This window comes from Oryx dammah, unplaced genomic scaffold, assembly GCF_014754425.2.
Source record: "Oryx dammah isolate SB20612 unplaced genomic scaffold, SCBI_Odam_1.1 HiC_scaffold_26, whole genome shotgun sequence".
NCBI classification, from domain to species: Eukaryota; Metazoa; Chordata; class Mammalia; order Artiodactyla; family Bovidae; genus Oryx; species Oryx dammah.
This window is the reverse complement of record NW_024070210.1, coordinates 59387424-59402270: the sequence shown is the minus strand read 5'-3', so window position 1 is coordinate 59402270 and position 14847 is coordinate 59387424. Positions and strand designations below refer to the sequence as shown.

The 14847-nt window shown below is 37.7% G+C and overlaps 1 protein-coding gene across 1 annotated transcript in view; it reads right to left on the bottom strand.

The window, feature by feature from the left end:
* SOS2 (SOS Ras/Rho guanine nucleotide exchange factor 2) overlaps nucleotides 1-14847 on the bottom strand; it is a 100120-nt gene that overhangs the window by 71368 nt on the left and 13905 nt on the right. Inside the window, exons 2-4 of the mRNA XM_040226783.1 lie at nucleotides 7823-7948; nucleotides 4059-4190; nucleotides 2962-3126 (exon numbers count right to left, since the gene is read on the bottom strand). Coding sequence (XP_040082717.1) covers nucleotides 2962-3126; nucleotides 4059-4190; nucleotides 7823-7948 — 423 coding nt within the window. The remainder of the gene's footprint in view (nucleotides 1-2961; nucleotides 3127-4058; nucleotides 4191-7822; nucleotides 7949-14847) is intronic.

The window sequence follows — 14847 nt, the reverse complement described above, 5'->3', positions numbered from 1 at the left end:
GGGACTGTCAGAATTTGAGGAGGGTTAGGAGAAAGTATACAAAGAAGGAGAAGGGTTTCTATGCCAAAATAGGATGTCTACACCAGTGTGGGGAGATAGGCCTGCTGGGAGACTGGTCACATACAGAAGAGTTGATCAAACAAATAAATATATTAAGAAAAACAGGAGCCAGGTTTCTCACTATCAGATAACAAAATTACAAATGTAAAAAACGGGAGGGGAAAATGAAGTCTGTGGTAATGAATGTGGGTTGAAGAGAACTCATCTAAAGACACATAAAATATAAATATAGATGTATATGTATGTGTTGTTATTGTTGTCTCAGTCACCAAGTTTTGTCTGACACTTTCGTGACCCCATGGACTGTAGTCCACCAGGCTCCTCTGTCCACGGGATTTCTCAGGCGAGAATACTGGAGTGGGTTGCCATTTCCTTCTCCATGGGATCTACCCAATTCAGGGATCAAACCCACATCTCCTGCTTTGGCAGGCAGATTCTTTACCACTGAGCCACCAGGGAAGCCCATGTATCTACACACACACACACACACAGGGAAGCCCATGTATGTACACACACACACACACACACACGTACTCCACACACACACAGGGAAGCCCATGTATGTACACACACACACACACACACACACACACAGGTACTCCCTAATTTTGACCTTAAAGAGATCAGAGGAGTAACACTCCATTATCAATGAGCTCATCGAGCACCAAGATCATGGTTTCTAAATACCATTCTGCACTAAAAGGAACCAGGAATTTTTAGAAAACTAATTCCAGGCTTGAGTAGCCAGGTAAAGAACAAATTGAACCTGGAGCATTTTATGTCAAAAGAGAGAGAGGGACAGAGAAGCAAACTGAAGGGGCTCCCACTGGTCAACTTGAGATAATCTGAATATCAAAATAACTAATAAAGTAACAAGTTATGTTCCACTAAATAAAATAAGAATCAATGAGTCCATATTAAAATAAATCGTAGCTCAGTTGGTAAAGAATCTGCCTGCAATGCAGGAGACCTGGGTTCGATCCCTGGCTTGGGAAGATCCTCTGGAGAAGGAAATGGCAACCCACTCCAGTATTCTTGTCTGCAGAATCCCATGGACAGAGCAGCTTGGCAGGCTACAGTGCACTGGGTAGCAAGAGTTGGACACGACTTAGGGACTAAACTACCACACAGTGTGATGAGGAACAAGATATTTACATAGCCTTAAGATACTCCACAAAATATTCATTAATTACCAAAGGGTAAGGAGTCCTTGAAAGTAGAGAAATCTAGGAGACAAACCCTTAATCAAGGGATTGAAGTGACCATCACCAAAAGTGGGACACATCAAAACTGTTGTCATGTGAGAAAGTACAATGAAAACTTCTATGGCATTTCTGCCACAGCTCCATACATAACCTGAAACTTATCAAGAGAAAATGTCAGAAAAAACTGAAGAGCATTTTAAACATTAATAAGCATAATCCTTAAAAACGTCAAGGTCATAAAAGTTAGAGGAAGAATGAACTGTTCCAGAGTGAACAAGGAGAAAAAAAAGATACATGACAACTAAACATAACACGTGATTCTGAACAGGATCATTCTGCTATAAAAGACGTCATTGGGACAACTGGCAAAACCTGAATGGGGTCTGAGGATTACATAATATAATGTATCAGCATTTATTTCCTGGATTTTGACTGTCACAGTGTGATTATACAGGAAAATGTTTTTGTTCATATGATACACTAAACTATGTCAATAGCCTACTCTCAAGTGGTTTAGGGTACAAGGGAGTATCTTTTTTTGTACATGCAACTTTTCTAAATGTAAGCTAGAAACTAAGTTTAAAAAAACATATAATCATTGTTTTTCATTTTTTGAGAAGTCAAACAGAAATAAGGAATTTCTATAATAAAATTTAGGTGAAAAATCATTTTTGAGACTATGGCATAGTACAATGGCTCTCAATTGTTAACTGTGCATCAGAATCACTTGTGAGCCTAAAGGCCAATCCCAGGCCAAGTAAATAAGAACCTCTAGAGGTAAGATGCAGACAGACATCAGTATTCTTTTAAAGAATACTGGTAATTTTGATGTGCAAGGTGAAGAACCAGTGTCCTAGGCCAGACCCTGGGGGTAATTCACACCTAGAGGTCTAGCTTAGGCACTTATCTATGAAGTGTTTCTGGTCTTCCCTATCCAGAGTTCATCACTTTCTCCACTGCACCTTTGATTCATTTGTATAATAGTACTTTTAATTATCTTATACTGCAATTATTCACTTATAATACTTTATTACCCACTAAAATAAATTCCTTCTAACACAGGGACTGCTGATATGTTCAGTGTTGTACATTGCTCAGGGCAGTATCTGACACATAACAGGCATTCAAAAATGTTGATTTCAAAAGAAAGAAAAAAAAAAAAGGAGAAAAGTAGAAAGGGAAGAAAAGGAGGAGAGAGGAAAATAAGACTCAATTTCTTTCCTCAGTAGCTTACAGAGAGGAAGAATGAAGTAACAAAAAAAATGATCAGAAGAAAGTAACTCTGGCATTGTAAAATCTTCTTCTCTTTCCTCATGCCCCACTGAATTATGCTACAAAATCGAAGTATGTTTTTCAAAATTACTTCTTAAACTTAAAAGTATCTGAATATTCTGGATTTTTTCTCTTTCTAAAAATACAAAACTCAAACTACTTTTTTAAAACTTGTTTGAGGTTTTGGATGTTTTTTTCTCTGCATGTAAAGAATTTTCGATGGAAAAAAAGAGATTCTCATCCCACCATATGCTGAAAAATCTGAAAATATCATTGTTATTAGTCTGTAAGGCCACCATTTTTCTGTCTTGTAATACTAGGAATTATAAAAATCACTAATATAACCCTGTATTAAAAAACAGAGATAGAAATGACATATAATCACTAGCATTGTAGCTAAATTTAAATACTTTTTAATACTTACCTTATCTGCACACATTGACACTTTAATATCTTGTTGAGATATTTCATAATGTCGGATATTAAAAACATAATTACCAGCCAATTTCAAAATATCAGCTGAGATATACTCTAGCACAGCCACAATATACAGGGATACATGGTAGTCCACTTTGTACCCTAAAACTTCCTGTGGAAAAAATAAACAATTTAATTCCCCCAAATGGCAGCACTGTCAAGTAGCAGGTAAAACGCACTTAAAATTTTGTTTAACATTCTTGCTTATAAACAACTTTCCAGAAACCAAATGTCTAAATTCAAAGGTACCACAGGATGTAAAATGAGCTGTTGGCTCAGTATCAGGGTTTTGGTTTTGATTTTTTAAATCTAACAAATCTGCCTTTAATATCAAACAAGAAGAGATAGTTGATTCTAAGACAGAAATCTTAGACTGGACTTCACTGAAAACCTCTTGATATATGATCCAAAACCCATCTGACAAATATTTGCATTTTTTAAATTAATATTCCCAAATTACAACAGTTTCTACTGATGAGAGGACATATATGTAGGGGGTTCTGAAACTGCTACCAAGGGATATTCAAATCCAGGAACACCAGCTACTCTGTACAGACTAAATAATATTTCCTACCCAACACCCAACTTTACCAATGTATATAAAAATATCTATAACAGATACAAATGAATTTAAAAACAGTTCTGAACTCACAGTAGCTTTTGCATTATACACAACAAAAAGCTGAAAGTTAATTAGGGTAGCAGTCATCAGAAGATGCCAAAAAGATGCATTATTTCTTATCATTAACTTTTAATACTATTTGAAAAGCAACTGATTTTATCAGAGTATATTCCTTTTTGCCTTTTGCAAATATTAAAGAACATCTATATGTATTATGCATGTGTGTATGTGTATATACAAGTATATACATATTCAACCACACATACACAGTCACACAGACCACATATATAAATACATAAATATATTTATAGACCATGTATATAGATACATAAATACTACATAAAGGACTATTTGCTAAAAACAACTTCTCTCAATGGTTTTTTGTGTGTCTTGTTATTGTATGTTTGCTCGTTTGCTTTTACCTTCAATGAAGGATGGATTTTGTCCACAGGCAGTAAGAGAGGATTTCTTCTTTTTCGTTTCTCTATGGCAGACTGTGCATCAGCAATAGCCCATTTATCAATTGGATGAGGAAAGGTCTTTTGAACTCGTTCCTGTTCAGATCATAGCAGAACTATCATTAACAGAAGTGCTCATAAACAGAAAGTTCATACAAAACTAACTTCATCATCATCCTCATGCCAACAGTTAATAGCAACATAACCTGTTCTGATTCCTGCAATAAATGAACGGTTTTCGTTTAAAAAAAAACTCAAAGCACTATCAAGATTTTTCCACATAATTCCCACAGGTAAATAAAAAGGTGACGTTTAAACAGAAAGCTTTAAGTGTAAGCATAACTAAGATAAAATTGGAAAAAAAAGAAAGAGTAATAATGTTAGAGATTAAAGCAAACATAAAATATGCTAAGTCAGTGATTCTAAGGTCAAAGTTTCTAGGGTTAAAATTGTTTACCCGGCAGAAGTTGTTAACTTGTTATTAATAATTATTAAGCAGTCATTCTCCTTCTGCTAATCTCAGAGCTTTATAGAGAAAAATTTTAAAAAGGAGAAATATCATGTACCTCTTAAAGAATCAAGTGTGTGGCAGAGCTCAGAATAGTTTAAAGAAATGTATTGCTTGGCAAAAACAATACAAACCTTTTATATCATCTAATCTTATTAATAAATGTTACCAGTAATTGGCAGGAATAATGAGAAGTGATGATAACTGAATCAAATTCCAATTCAGCAGAATTTCCTGTTTTTTAAATTACATTCTCAGCTTCTAGCATATTTAGCTTCTGAAAAGTATGCTTTTCTTATATTTAGTTATGTCCAATTCTTACAGCAAAGAATAGGGAAACAAACGCACTAATTACCAGAGTCTCTGAAAATCTTAATAGATCTATTGTTGTTACTGTTAGTTGCTAAGTCGTGTCTGACTCTTTGTGACCTCATGAACTGCAGCACACCAGGCTTCCCTGCCCTTCACTATCTCCCAGAGTTTGCTCAAACTCATCTCCACTGAGTCAGTGATGCCATCTAGTCACCTCATCCTCTGTCGTCCCCTTCTACTCCTGTTCTCAATCTTTCCCAGCATCAGGGTCTTTTCCAATACGAGTCATCTCTTTGCATCAGGTGGCCAAAGTATTAGAGTTTCAGCTTTAGCATCAGTCTTTCCAATGAGTACTCAGGGCTGATTTCCTTTAGGACTGACAGATATGATCTCCTTGCAGTCCAAGGGTCTCTCAAGAAATCTTTTCCAGCACCACAATTCAAAAGCATCAATTCTTTGGCACTCAGCCTTCTTTATGGTCTAGCTCTCACATCTGCCATGACTATTGGAAAAACTATAGCTTTGATTATACGGACTTTGGTCAGCAAAGTGGTATCTTTGCTTTTTAATACGCTGTCTAAATTTGTCATAGCTTTTCCTCCAAGGAGCAAGTCTTTTAATTTCGTGGCTGCAGTCAATGTCCACAGTGACTTTAGAGCCCAAGAAAATAAAGTCTGTTACTGTTTCTATTTTTTCCCCATATTTGCCATGAAGTGATGGGACCGGATACTTCATTTTCTGAATGTTGAGTTTTAAGCCAACTTTTACACTCTCCTCTTTCACCCTCATCAAGAGTTTCTTTAGTTCCTCTTCACTTTCTGCCATTAGAGTGATATCATCTGTACAGCTACGGTTGTTGATATTTCTCCCAGCAATTTTGATTCCAGCTTGTGAGTCATCCAGCCCGGCATTTCACATGATGTACTCTGCACAGAAGTTAAATATGCAGGGTAACAGTACACAGCCTTGATGTACTCCTTTCCAAATTCTGAACCAGTCTGTTGTTCCACGTCTGGTTCTAACTGTTGCTTCTTGACCTGTATACAGGTTTCTCATGAGGCAGAAAGGAGGTCTATTACTCCAAAATAAGATTATCCTTTAACCTGGAAGTTGTTGCCTTGTTAGAAAATAATTTTCAAAGAAAGGTGACATAAGCAATATAATGCCAAAGTAACTTTTAAAAACTATACTGACAGATATTTCTAAAAATTTAGAAATACTCACATGTAACTGAGCCAAAACAGTATTTCAGCACTAAATTACACATGATCTTTTAGGCAGACACACACATGCTTCCCTTGTAGCTCAGACAGTAAAGAATCCACCCGCAATGTGGGAGACCTGGCTTTGATCCCTGGGTTGGAAAGATCCCCTGGAGAAGAAAATGGCTACCCACTCCAGTATTCTTGCCTGGAGAATTCCACAGACAGAGAAGCCTGGCAGGCTACAGTCCATGGGGTTGCAAAGAGTCAGACATGACTGAACAACTTTCACATTCATTCATTCATATATATATATATATATATATATATGTGTGTGTGTGTGTATATTTAATCGATGAGTAAATATCTTTATTCTATGCTAGTCCTTTATTGAACCTAATATTTGTATGCAGTAAAATGCACAGATCTTAAGTGTATAATTAGATACGTTTTGAAAAATGTTTATACCTGTGTAACCATCTCACTAATCAAGATTACAGAAAATTTCTATCATCTTAACCTCAGCTTCATAGGCAGCCACCACTCTGATTTCTATCACCATTACTTTCAGCTATTTCTGATTTTCATGTAATTGGAATCAATAAATATATACTCTCTGGGGTCTGGCTTATATTTTGCTCCACGTGATAACTGTAGATTATAGCTATGTTATTGCATGTATCAATAGTTTATTCCTTCATTTTACTACTGAGTAGCATTCTATTTTATGAATCTATCACAATTTGTTTTCCCATTTTCCTATAGATGGAAATTTTAGCTGTTTTCAATTTTTGCTTGTTATGAATAAAACTGCTTAGACATTCTTATATAAGTCTTTTGTGAAGGTATATTTTCATTTCTTTAGGATTAAATACCCAGCAATAAAACTGCAAGGTCATAGGTTAGGTATTTAGTTAACCATAAGAAACTGCAAAACAATTTTCCAAAGTAGTTTTGCCATTTTATACTTCTACTAGCAGTGTTTAAGAGTTCCAGTTGCTCTACATTCCACCAGTATTCCATGTTATCAGTCTAATTTTATCCCTTTTAGTGGGTGTGAAATATCCCCTTTTAGTTTAAATTTCTATTTCCCTGATGAATTATGAGTTTGAATACTTTTCATATGCTCTTTTATGAACTGTCTATTCAAGACTTTTGCTCATTTGGGTGAACAAAGAATCTTTTTATTATGGATTTGTAATTGTTTCTCTTTTTAACATATTCTGGATACAAGCCCTTTGTAAGGAATACATACTGAAAGCATTTTCACCTAGTCTGTGACTTGTATCGTTTTTTTCTTCACATCAGTTTTATTATTTTGATATTTATGGTATTTTGAGTCCTCTGTAAAAAAAAATTTAACATCATCTTATAAAGATATTCTCCTGCATTTTCTTCTAGAAACTTCATAGTTCCAGCTATTATTTTTAAGATTATGATATATCTTAAATTTCTGAGATTGGTTTCAAGGGTTTTTTCCCACCAAAAATTTATCCAGTTGTTTAAACACTTATTTTGGCTGAATAATTTTACTCTCCTCATTGAATTGCCTTGACATCTTTGACAAAAATGAATTGATCATACATCCCCCATATGATTTCAATGGTTTTAGTTTCCATGATAATTTTAAATGATACTGATGTAGATATAAAAATTAATTTATACAGTGGTTCAATGACTTTTTGAAATAATAGAATAATTTTTACCTCCACATCTTGAACAGTCCTTGGTTGGGCCATGCATAATTTATTAAGCAGCTGAAAAATCAGCTCTTCAATATAATAGAGAGACTCTTCATTAGCTGAGAGATTGGGATGTACTTGCTCCTGAACCTTAAAAAAAAAAGTTCTCAATTTAAGTATAAGCAAAATGATACTTATTAAACAAAAGCCTGAGAATCTTATGTATAATTAATAGTACTTTATCAGAATGGTTATTCAAATACTGACATAAAACACACCAAAAAATGGGGGGAAAAAACTGTTGGTTTCTGTAAACTTTTCTTAACTCATATATGTCATTCTTAATCTTTTTTAGACTATGGGGTTGGAGACTGAACAGCAAGCAGATCAAACCACTCAATCCTAAAGGAAATCAGTCCTGAATATTCATTGGAAGGACTAATGCCAAAGCTGAAACTCCAACACTTTGGGCACCTGATACAAACAACCGACTCATTGGAAAATACCCAGATACTGGGAAAGACTGAAGGCAAAAGGACAAGGGGGTGGCAGAGGATGAGAGAGAGGATAGATAGCATCACCAACTTAATGCACATGAATTTGCGCAAACTCTGGGAGGCAGTGAAGGAAAGAGGAACCTCGCATGCTGCATGCAGTCCATGGGGTTGCAGAGAGTTGGACATGCCTTACTGACTAAAAAACTTGATTTTCTATGAAAATCAACTGAAAGCCACTGGTCTGTCTTACCACCAAAAAACCATATACACATAAAATATTCTATACAACTTGAGAGGAAGCATAGATACCCTGAAGTTAATTAATAAACCTACTTGTACAAGGATCCTATTAGGAATGATATCAGTCACTCTCACAAAAGTCCTGAGGCTGTAAATTTCTGTGATAAGAGGAGAGGCAGCCATCTATCTGCGTACAGAAACATGTACATAACTTTGTACATGCTTTGGGTTTTGCCCTTCCTGTGACAATTATAATCCTAATGTCTTTTCTTTCCCCTTTGAGTAGAGCTATTGCAGTGCCTCAGAGGTTTGTCTATATGCTTTGGTGGATTGCATGTGAGTGTAAAGCCCAGTTGTTGGGGGTGGAGGTGGGGGAGGAGGAAGTTTGGCTAAATGTAGGCCAATGGTGGAGCTGAGGCACTATCAGCCCCACAGAGGTGGGTCAGAGCTGTCTCTCTATTACATTGAAGAGCTGCATTTTCCCCTTACCCAGAAACAACACCATTCTTGCTCCCATTCCTACACACCCAACTCTGCCTCAGATGAAAGCCACACCATTCTGCTTACAGATAACAAGTTCAGGTGCTTTGGGTCATTGGTCTTCAATCTACCCTGTTTTTTTAGAGTTGCGATCCAACTCCAGAGGCATTTTCTGAGAAAAGTGGTTGAGGTCTGCGGTCATGACTAAAAAGTGATACCAATACTGCACCACGTGAGTCAGATGCTTCTCTTCAGTTTCAGCATGACTACTACCAACCCTCACTCTCCCAGGGAGGCAACGGGCAGGACCCTTTTCACTTAGGCCTCACTCTCCCAGGGAGGCAACGGGCAGGACCCTTTTCACTTAGGCTGCTGACTCTATTACAAAACTATTTCCTACAGTTCAAAAGAAAGAGAACATTTTGCATTAGACCTGGCCTATATGCAGAATCAAAACTGGCTGTGAGTTAGAAGAGACACCATTAAATTTGAGGCCCAGAACACCCAGGGAGTCTGTATAGTGTGTAGTAAGGGTCTTCAGTGTATTTGGGCCCACCTCACAACTTCTGGGCCAGCCTGACTGCTGATATCCACATTAGCACATACTTGAACTTCTCTGAACTAATGTAGTTCAGATGTTTGACCCCTGAGTTTGAGAAGAGAAAACTGGGTAGCCTAGCTAGTCAAAACAGACCAGATATCCCTCAAAAAAGCATAGGTTCCTGGCTAAGGACCCAAGGAAGGTGAATCAAACCTTTTTCCTTTGGCTTTTCTTTCCAACTTTATTTGCTTTTAAAAACTATAAACTCTGGCTATTGTTTCCTACGTCCTCAGGGCCCCCTGGGTACACCTATAAAGCTTGATGATTTCAGAGCAGATGTAAGCCAAGAAACCACGGCACTGAATGTGCTGAGTTCAGACAAATGATATTTATATACACACTCAAATTTGAAGATAATGTGTAGTTCTTTACATTTCAAACACTGTAATTAGATATAAAGCAAAAATTAAAACGTGTTGCAAAGTTAAAAAATAAATAAAACAAACCTACTAGAAGTCTATGAACACTAGGTCATAAACCCCAGCAATAGAAGTATCTCTGAATGACCGTACGATTTTATAAATTATAGAAGTGCCCTATGAAGTGCACCCAGGAGAAGGCAATGGCAACCCACTCCAGTACTCTTGCCTGGAAAATCCCATGGATGGAGGAGCCTGGTGGACTGCAGTCCATGGGGTCACTAAGAGTCAGACACGACTGAGCAACTTCACTTTCACTTTTCACTTTCATGCACTGGAGAAGGCAATGGCAACCCACTCCAGTGTTCTTGCCTGGAGAATCTCAGGGACGATGGAGCCTGGTGGGCTGCTGTCTATGCGTTCACGCCAAGTTGGACACGACTGAAGCGACTTAGCAGCAGCATGAAGTGCACCCTACTTCATAGGGCACCGCTATACCATCCCCAAGAAAAAGAAACGCAGAAAGGCAAAATGGTTGTATGAGGAGGCCTCTCAAATACATGAGAAAAGAAGAGAGGTAAAAGCCAAAGGAGAAAGGATATACCCATCTGAATGCAGAGTTCCAAAGAATAGCAAGGAGAGATAAGAAAACCTTCTTAAGACCAGTGCAAAGAAACAGAGGAAAATAATAGAATGGGAAAGACTAGAAATCTCTTCAAGAAAATTAGAGATACCAAGGAAATATTTTATGCAAAGATGGGCACAATAAAGGACAGAAATGGTACGGACCTAACAGAAGCAGAAAATATTAAGAAGAGGTGGCAAGAATACACAGAAGAACTGTACAAAAAAGATCGTAAAGACCTGATAACCATGATGGTGTGATCACTCACCCAGAGCCAGACATGCTGCACTGTCCAAATGGGCCTTAGGAAGCATCATTAGGAACAAAATTAGTGGAGATAATGGAATTCCAGCTGAGCTATTTCAAATCTTAAAAAATAATGCTGTGAAAGAGCTGCACTCAATATGCCAGCAGATTTGGAAAACTCAGTAGTGGCCACAGGACTGGAAAAGGTCAGTTTTCATTCTGGTACCAAAAAGGGGCAATGCCAAAGAATGTTCAAATTACTGCACAATTACACTCCTTTCATATGCGAACAAGATAATGCTCAAAATCCTTCAAGCTAGGCTGTAACAGTATGTGAACTGAGAACATGAACATGTACAAGCTGGATTTAGAAAAGGCAGAGGAACCAGAGACCAAATTGCAACATCCGTTGGATCATAGAGAAAGCAAGAGAATTCCAGAAAAATATCTACTTCTGCTTCACTGACTATGTTAGAGTCTTTGACTGTGTGGATCACAACAAACTGAAAAAATCTCAAAGAAATGAGAATACCAGACCACCTTTCCTGTCTCCTGAGAAACCTGTATGCAGGTCAAGAAGCAACAGTTAGAATCGGACATGGAACAAAGAACTGGTTCAAAATTGGGAAAGGAGTACATCAAGGCTGTATATTGTCACTCGGCGTATTTCCATTGTTTCCCCATCTATTTGCTTTGAAGTGATGGGACCGGATGCCATGATCTTAATTTTTTGAATGTTGAGTTTTAAGCCTGCTTTTACACTCTTCTCTTTCAATAGATGGGGTAAAATTATAAACAGTGACAGACTTTATTTTTGTGGGCTCCAAAATCACTGCAGACAGTGACTGCAGCCATGAAATTAAAAGACATTTGCTTCTTGGAAGAAAAGCTATGACCAACCTGCTGCTGCTGCTGCTAAGTCGCTTCAGTCGTGTCCGACTCTGTGCGACCCCATGGACAGCAGCCCACCAGGCTCCCTCATCCCTGGGATTCTCCAGGCAAGAACACTGGAGTGGGTTGCAATTTCCTTCTCCAATGCATGAAAGTGAAAAGTGAAAGTGAAGTCGCTCAGTCGTGTCCGACTAGTAGTGACCCCATGGACTGCAGCCTACCAGGCTCCTCTGTCCATGGGATTTTCCAGGCAAGAGTACTGGAGTGGGGTGCCATTGCCTTCTCCAATGACCAACCTAGATGGCGTATTTAAAAGCAGAGACATTACTTTGCCAACAAAGGTCCATATAGTCAAAGCTATGGTTTTTCCAGTAGTCACGTACGGATGTGAGAGTCGGAAAATAAAAAAGGTTGAGCACCAAAGAACTAATGACTTTGAACTGTGGTGTTGGAGAAGACTCTTGAGAGTCCCCTGGACTGCAAGAAGATCAAACCAGTCAATCCTAAAGGAAATCAACCCTGAATACTCATTGGAAGAACTGATACTGAAGCTGAAGCTCCAATACTCTGGCCACCTGATGCTAAGAGCGGACTTACTAGAAAAGACCCTGATGGTGGGAACGATTGAGGGCAGGAGAAGGTGGTGACAGGGTGAGATGGTTGGATGGCATCACTGACTCAATGGACATGAGTTTGAGCAAACTCCAGGAAACAGTAAAGGACAGGGAAGCTTGGCGTGCTGCAGTCCATGGTTGCAGAGTCGGACACAACTGAGCAGCTGAACAACAACAAATAGGATTTAAGAATGTTGATATAACGATAGAGAAACAGATGAATGGAACAGAACAGACAGTACAGAAACAAGTCTACAGATATGTAGACCCTAGATGTACAACAGAGGTGGCACAATGGGTAGGGGGAGAATTGCTGAGGAAAGGTGGGGCAAGTGGATGAATAATGAACAACTGGACACTCATACAGAAAAGAATGAAATCAACTCCTATTCATGCTTAATACAAAGATCAATTTTAGTTGGATTTTAGATTAAATAAAAAGACCTAATAAAGTTCTGATAATATAAAATAATAGATAACAATCTCATGACCTCAGGACAGAAAAGGAGTTACTAAAAAGGACACAAAAATTACTATCCATAAAGGAAAGGATTTACAAACTTATCAACATTAAAATTTAAAACAAGTTCAGCAAAAGACATCTTTAAGAAAGTGAAAAGGCAAGTTACAGAGTTGAAGATCTATGTTAACACATAACACAAAAGGGCTCACATCCAGAATATATTATAAAGAACTTCTAAAAATTCAACAGGGAATAAATGATGAAAATCCTAACAGAAAAAAATTGGCAAAAAAATTTTAAACCAGTACTTCACAGAAGAAGAAATTCAAATGGTCAATTAATGTGAAAATGTGCTCCAGCTCTTTAGCCATCAGGGAAGTGCAAATTAAACCACAGTGAAATCTGTCACCCACTTACCAGACAAGAAAGTGAAAAAATATGGTAATATCAAGTGTTGGTAATTATGCAGAAAAATGGGAACTCACACACACTGGCACTGGGGTGCAAAATGGCTCTATCACTTTGGAAAACTTTGCTGTCATCTACTACAGTTCAAGATATGATACCCTATAATCCGGCAATTCTACTGTTCAATATATTTATATCTTTTAAAGCTCTATAGTCCAATACAGGAGACACTAGCCTCATGTGGCTAGTATGAGCACCTGAAATGTAGCTCGACCAAACTGAGATGGGCTATAAAATACATACCAGATGTCAAAGATCTAGAATACAAAAAGAATGTCAAATATCTCAATAATTTTTTTTGTTGGCTAAATGCTGAAATGACTACATTCATTGGGTTAAATATGTTATTTAGATAAACTTGATCTGTGTCTTCTTATATTTTTAATGTGGCTATGCACACATGTGGAGAAGGCAATGGCGACCCACTCCAGTACTCTTGCCTGGAAAATCCCATGGACGGAGGAGCCTGGTAGGCTGCAGTCCATGGGGTCACTGAGGGTCGGACACAACTGAGCTACTTCACTTTCACTTTTCACTTCATGCATTGGAGAAGGCAATGGCAACCCACTCTAGTGTTCTTGCCTGGAGAATCCCAGGGATGGGGGAGCCTGGTGGGCTGCCGTCTATGGGGTCACACGGAGTTGGACACGACTGAAGCAACTTAGCAGCATGCATGCATGTACATGCGTGCTCAGTTGCTAAGTCATGTCCAACTCTTTGCGACCCCATGGAATGCAGGCTACCAGGCTCTTCTGTTCATGGGATTTTCCAGGCAAGAATACTGGAGTGGATTACTATTTTCTTCTCCAGGGGATCTTCCCGATCCAAGGACTGAACCCTCATCTCCTGCACTGGCAGGCAGATTCTTTACCACTGCACCACCTGAGAAGCCCTAACATGACTATGAGAAAACTTTAAATTACATATGTGGCTAATATTATATTTCATTTGGACAGCACTATTCTAGAGAAATAAGCACAAACATTTACAGAATATATGAACAAAAAGGTTCAGAAAAAACGTTATTGGTATACCTTCAAATTAGAAAGGCAAATTCAAATACCTATCTAGAGTATGTAGATAAATTGTGGCATATTCATACAATGGAATGTATATACAGCAAAAAATAAAACATGAGTAAAGACAGCTCCACAAAATGTGGCTATATCTTTAAAATAATGTTGGCAGAAAGAAGACAGATAAAAAGAACAGAAACAAATTTCATTCACAAAGTTCAAGATCAGATAAAATTAAGCTGCGGTGTTTAAGAACACATGCTTAGATGATGAAACTATAAAGGAAAGTAGTGATGACTACTGGTTACTTTCTGGAGAGTTCTCTTGAGAAAAATGTTTAAAATGTGCTATTTTCTCACCTGGGTGATGGTTAAGTAAGAGTTCATTAAATTGTATATTTATGTTTTATGCATTTTCTAGCTGTACGTTACATTTCACCATAGATAAAGTTTTGAAAAGAAAATCACCACCAAGCAAACAGAAAATCAAGGGGTGAAATTATCAATATATAAAATCATTAAGGGCCCTCCTAGTTCCCATCTCAATGAA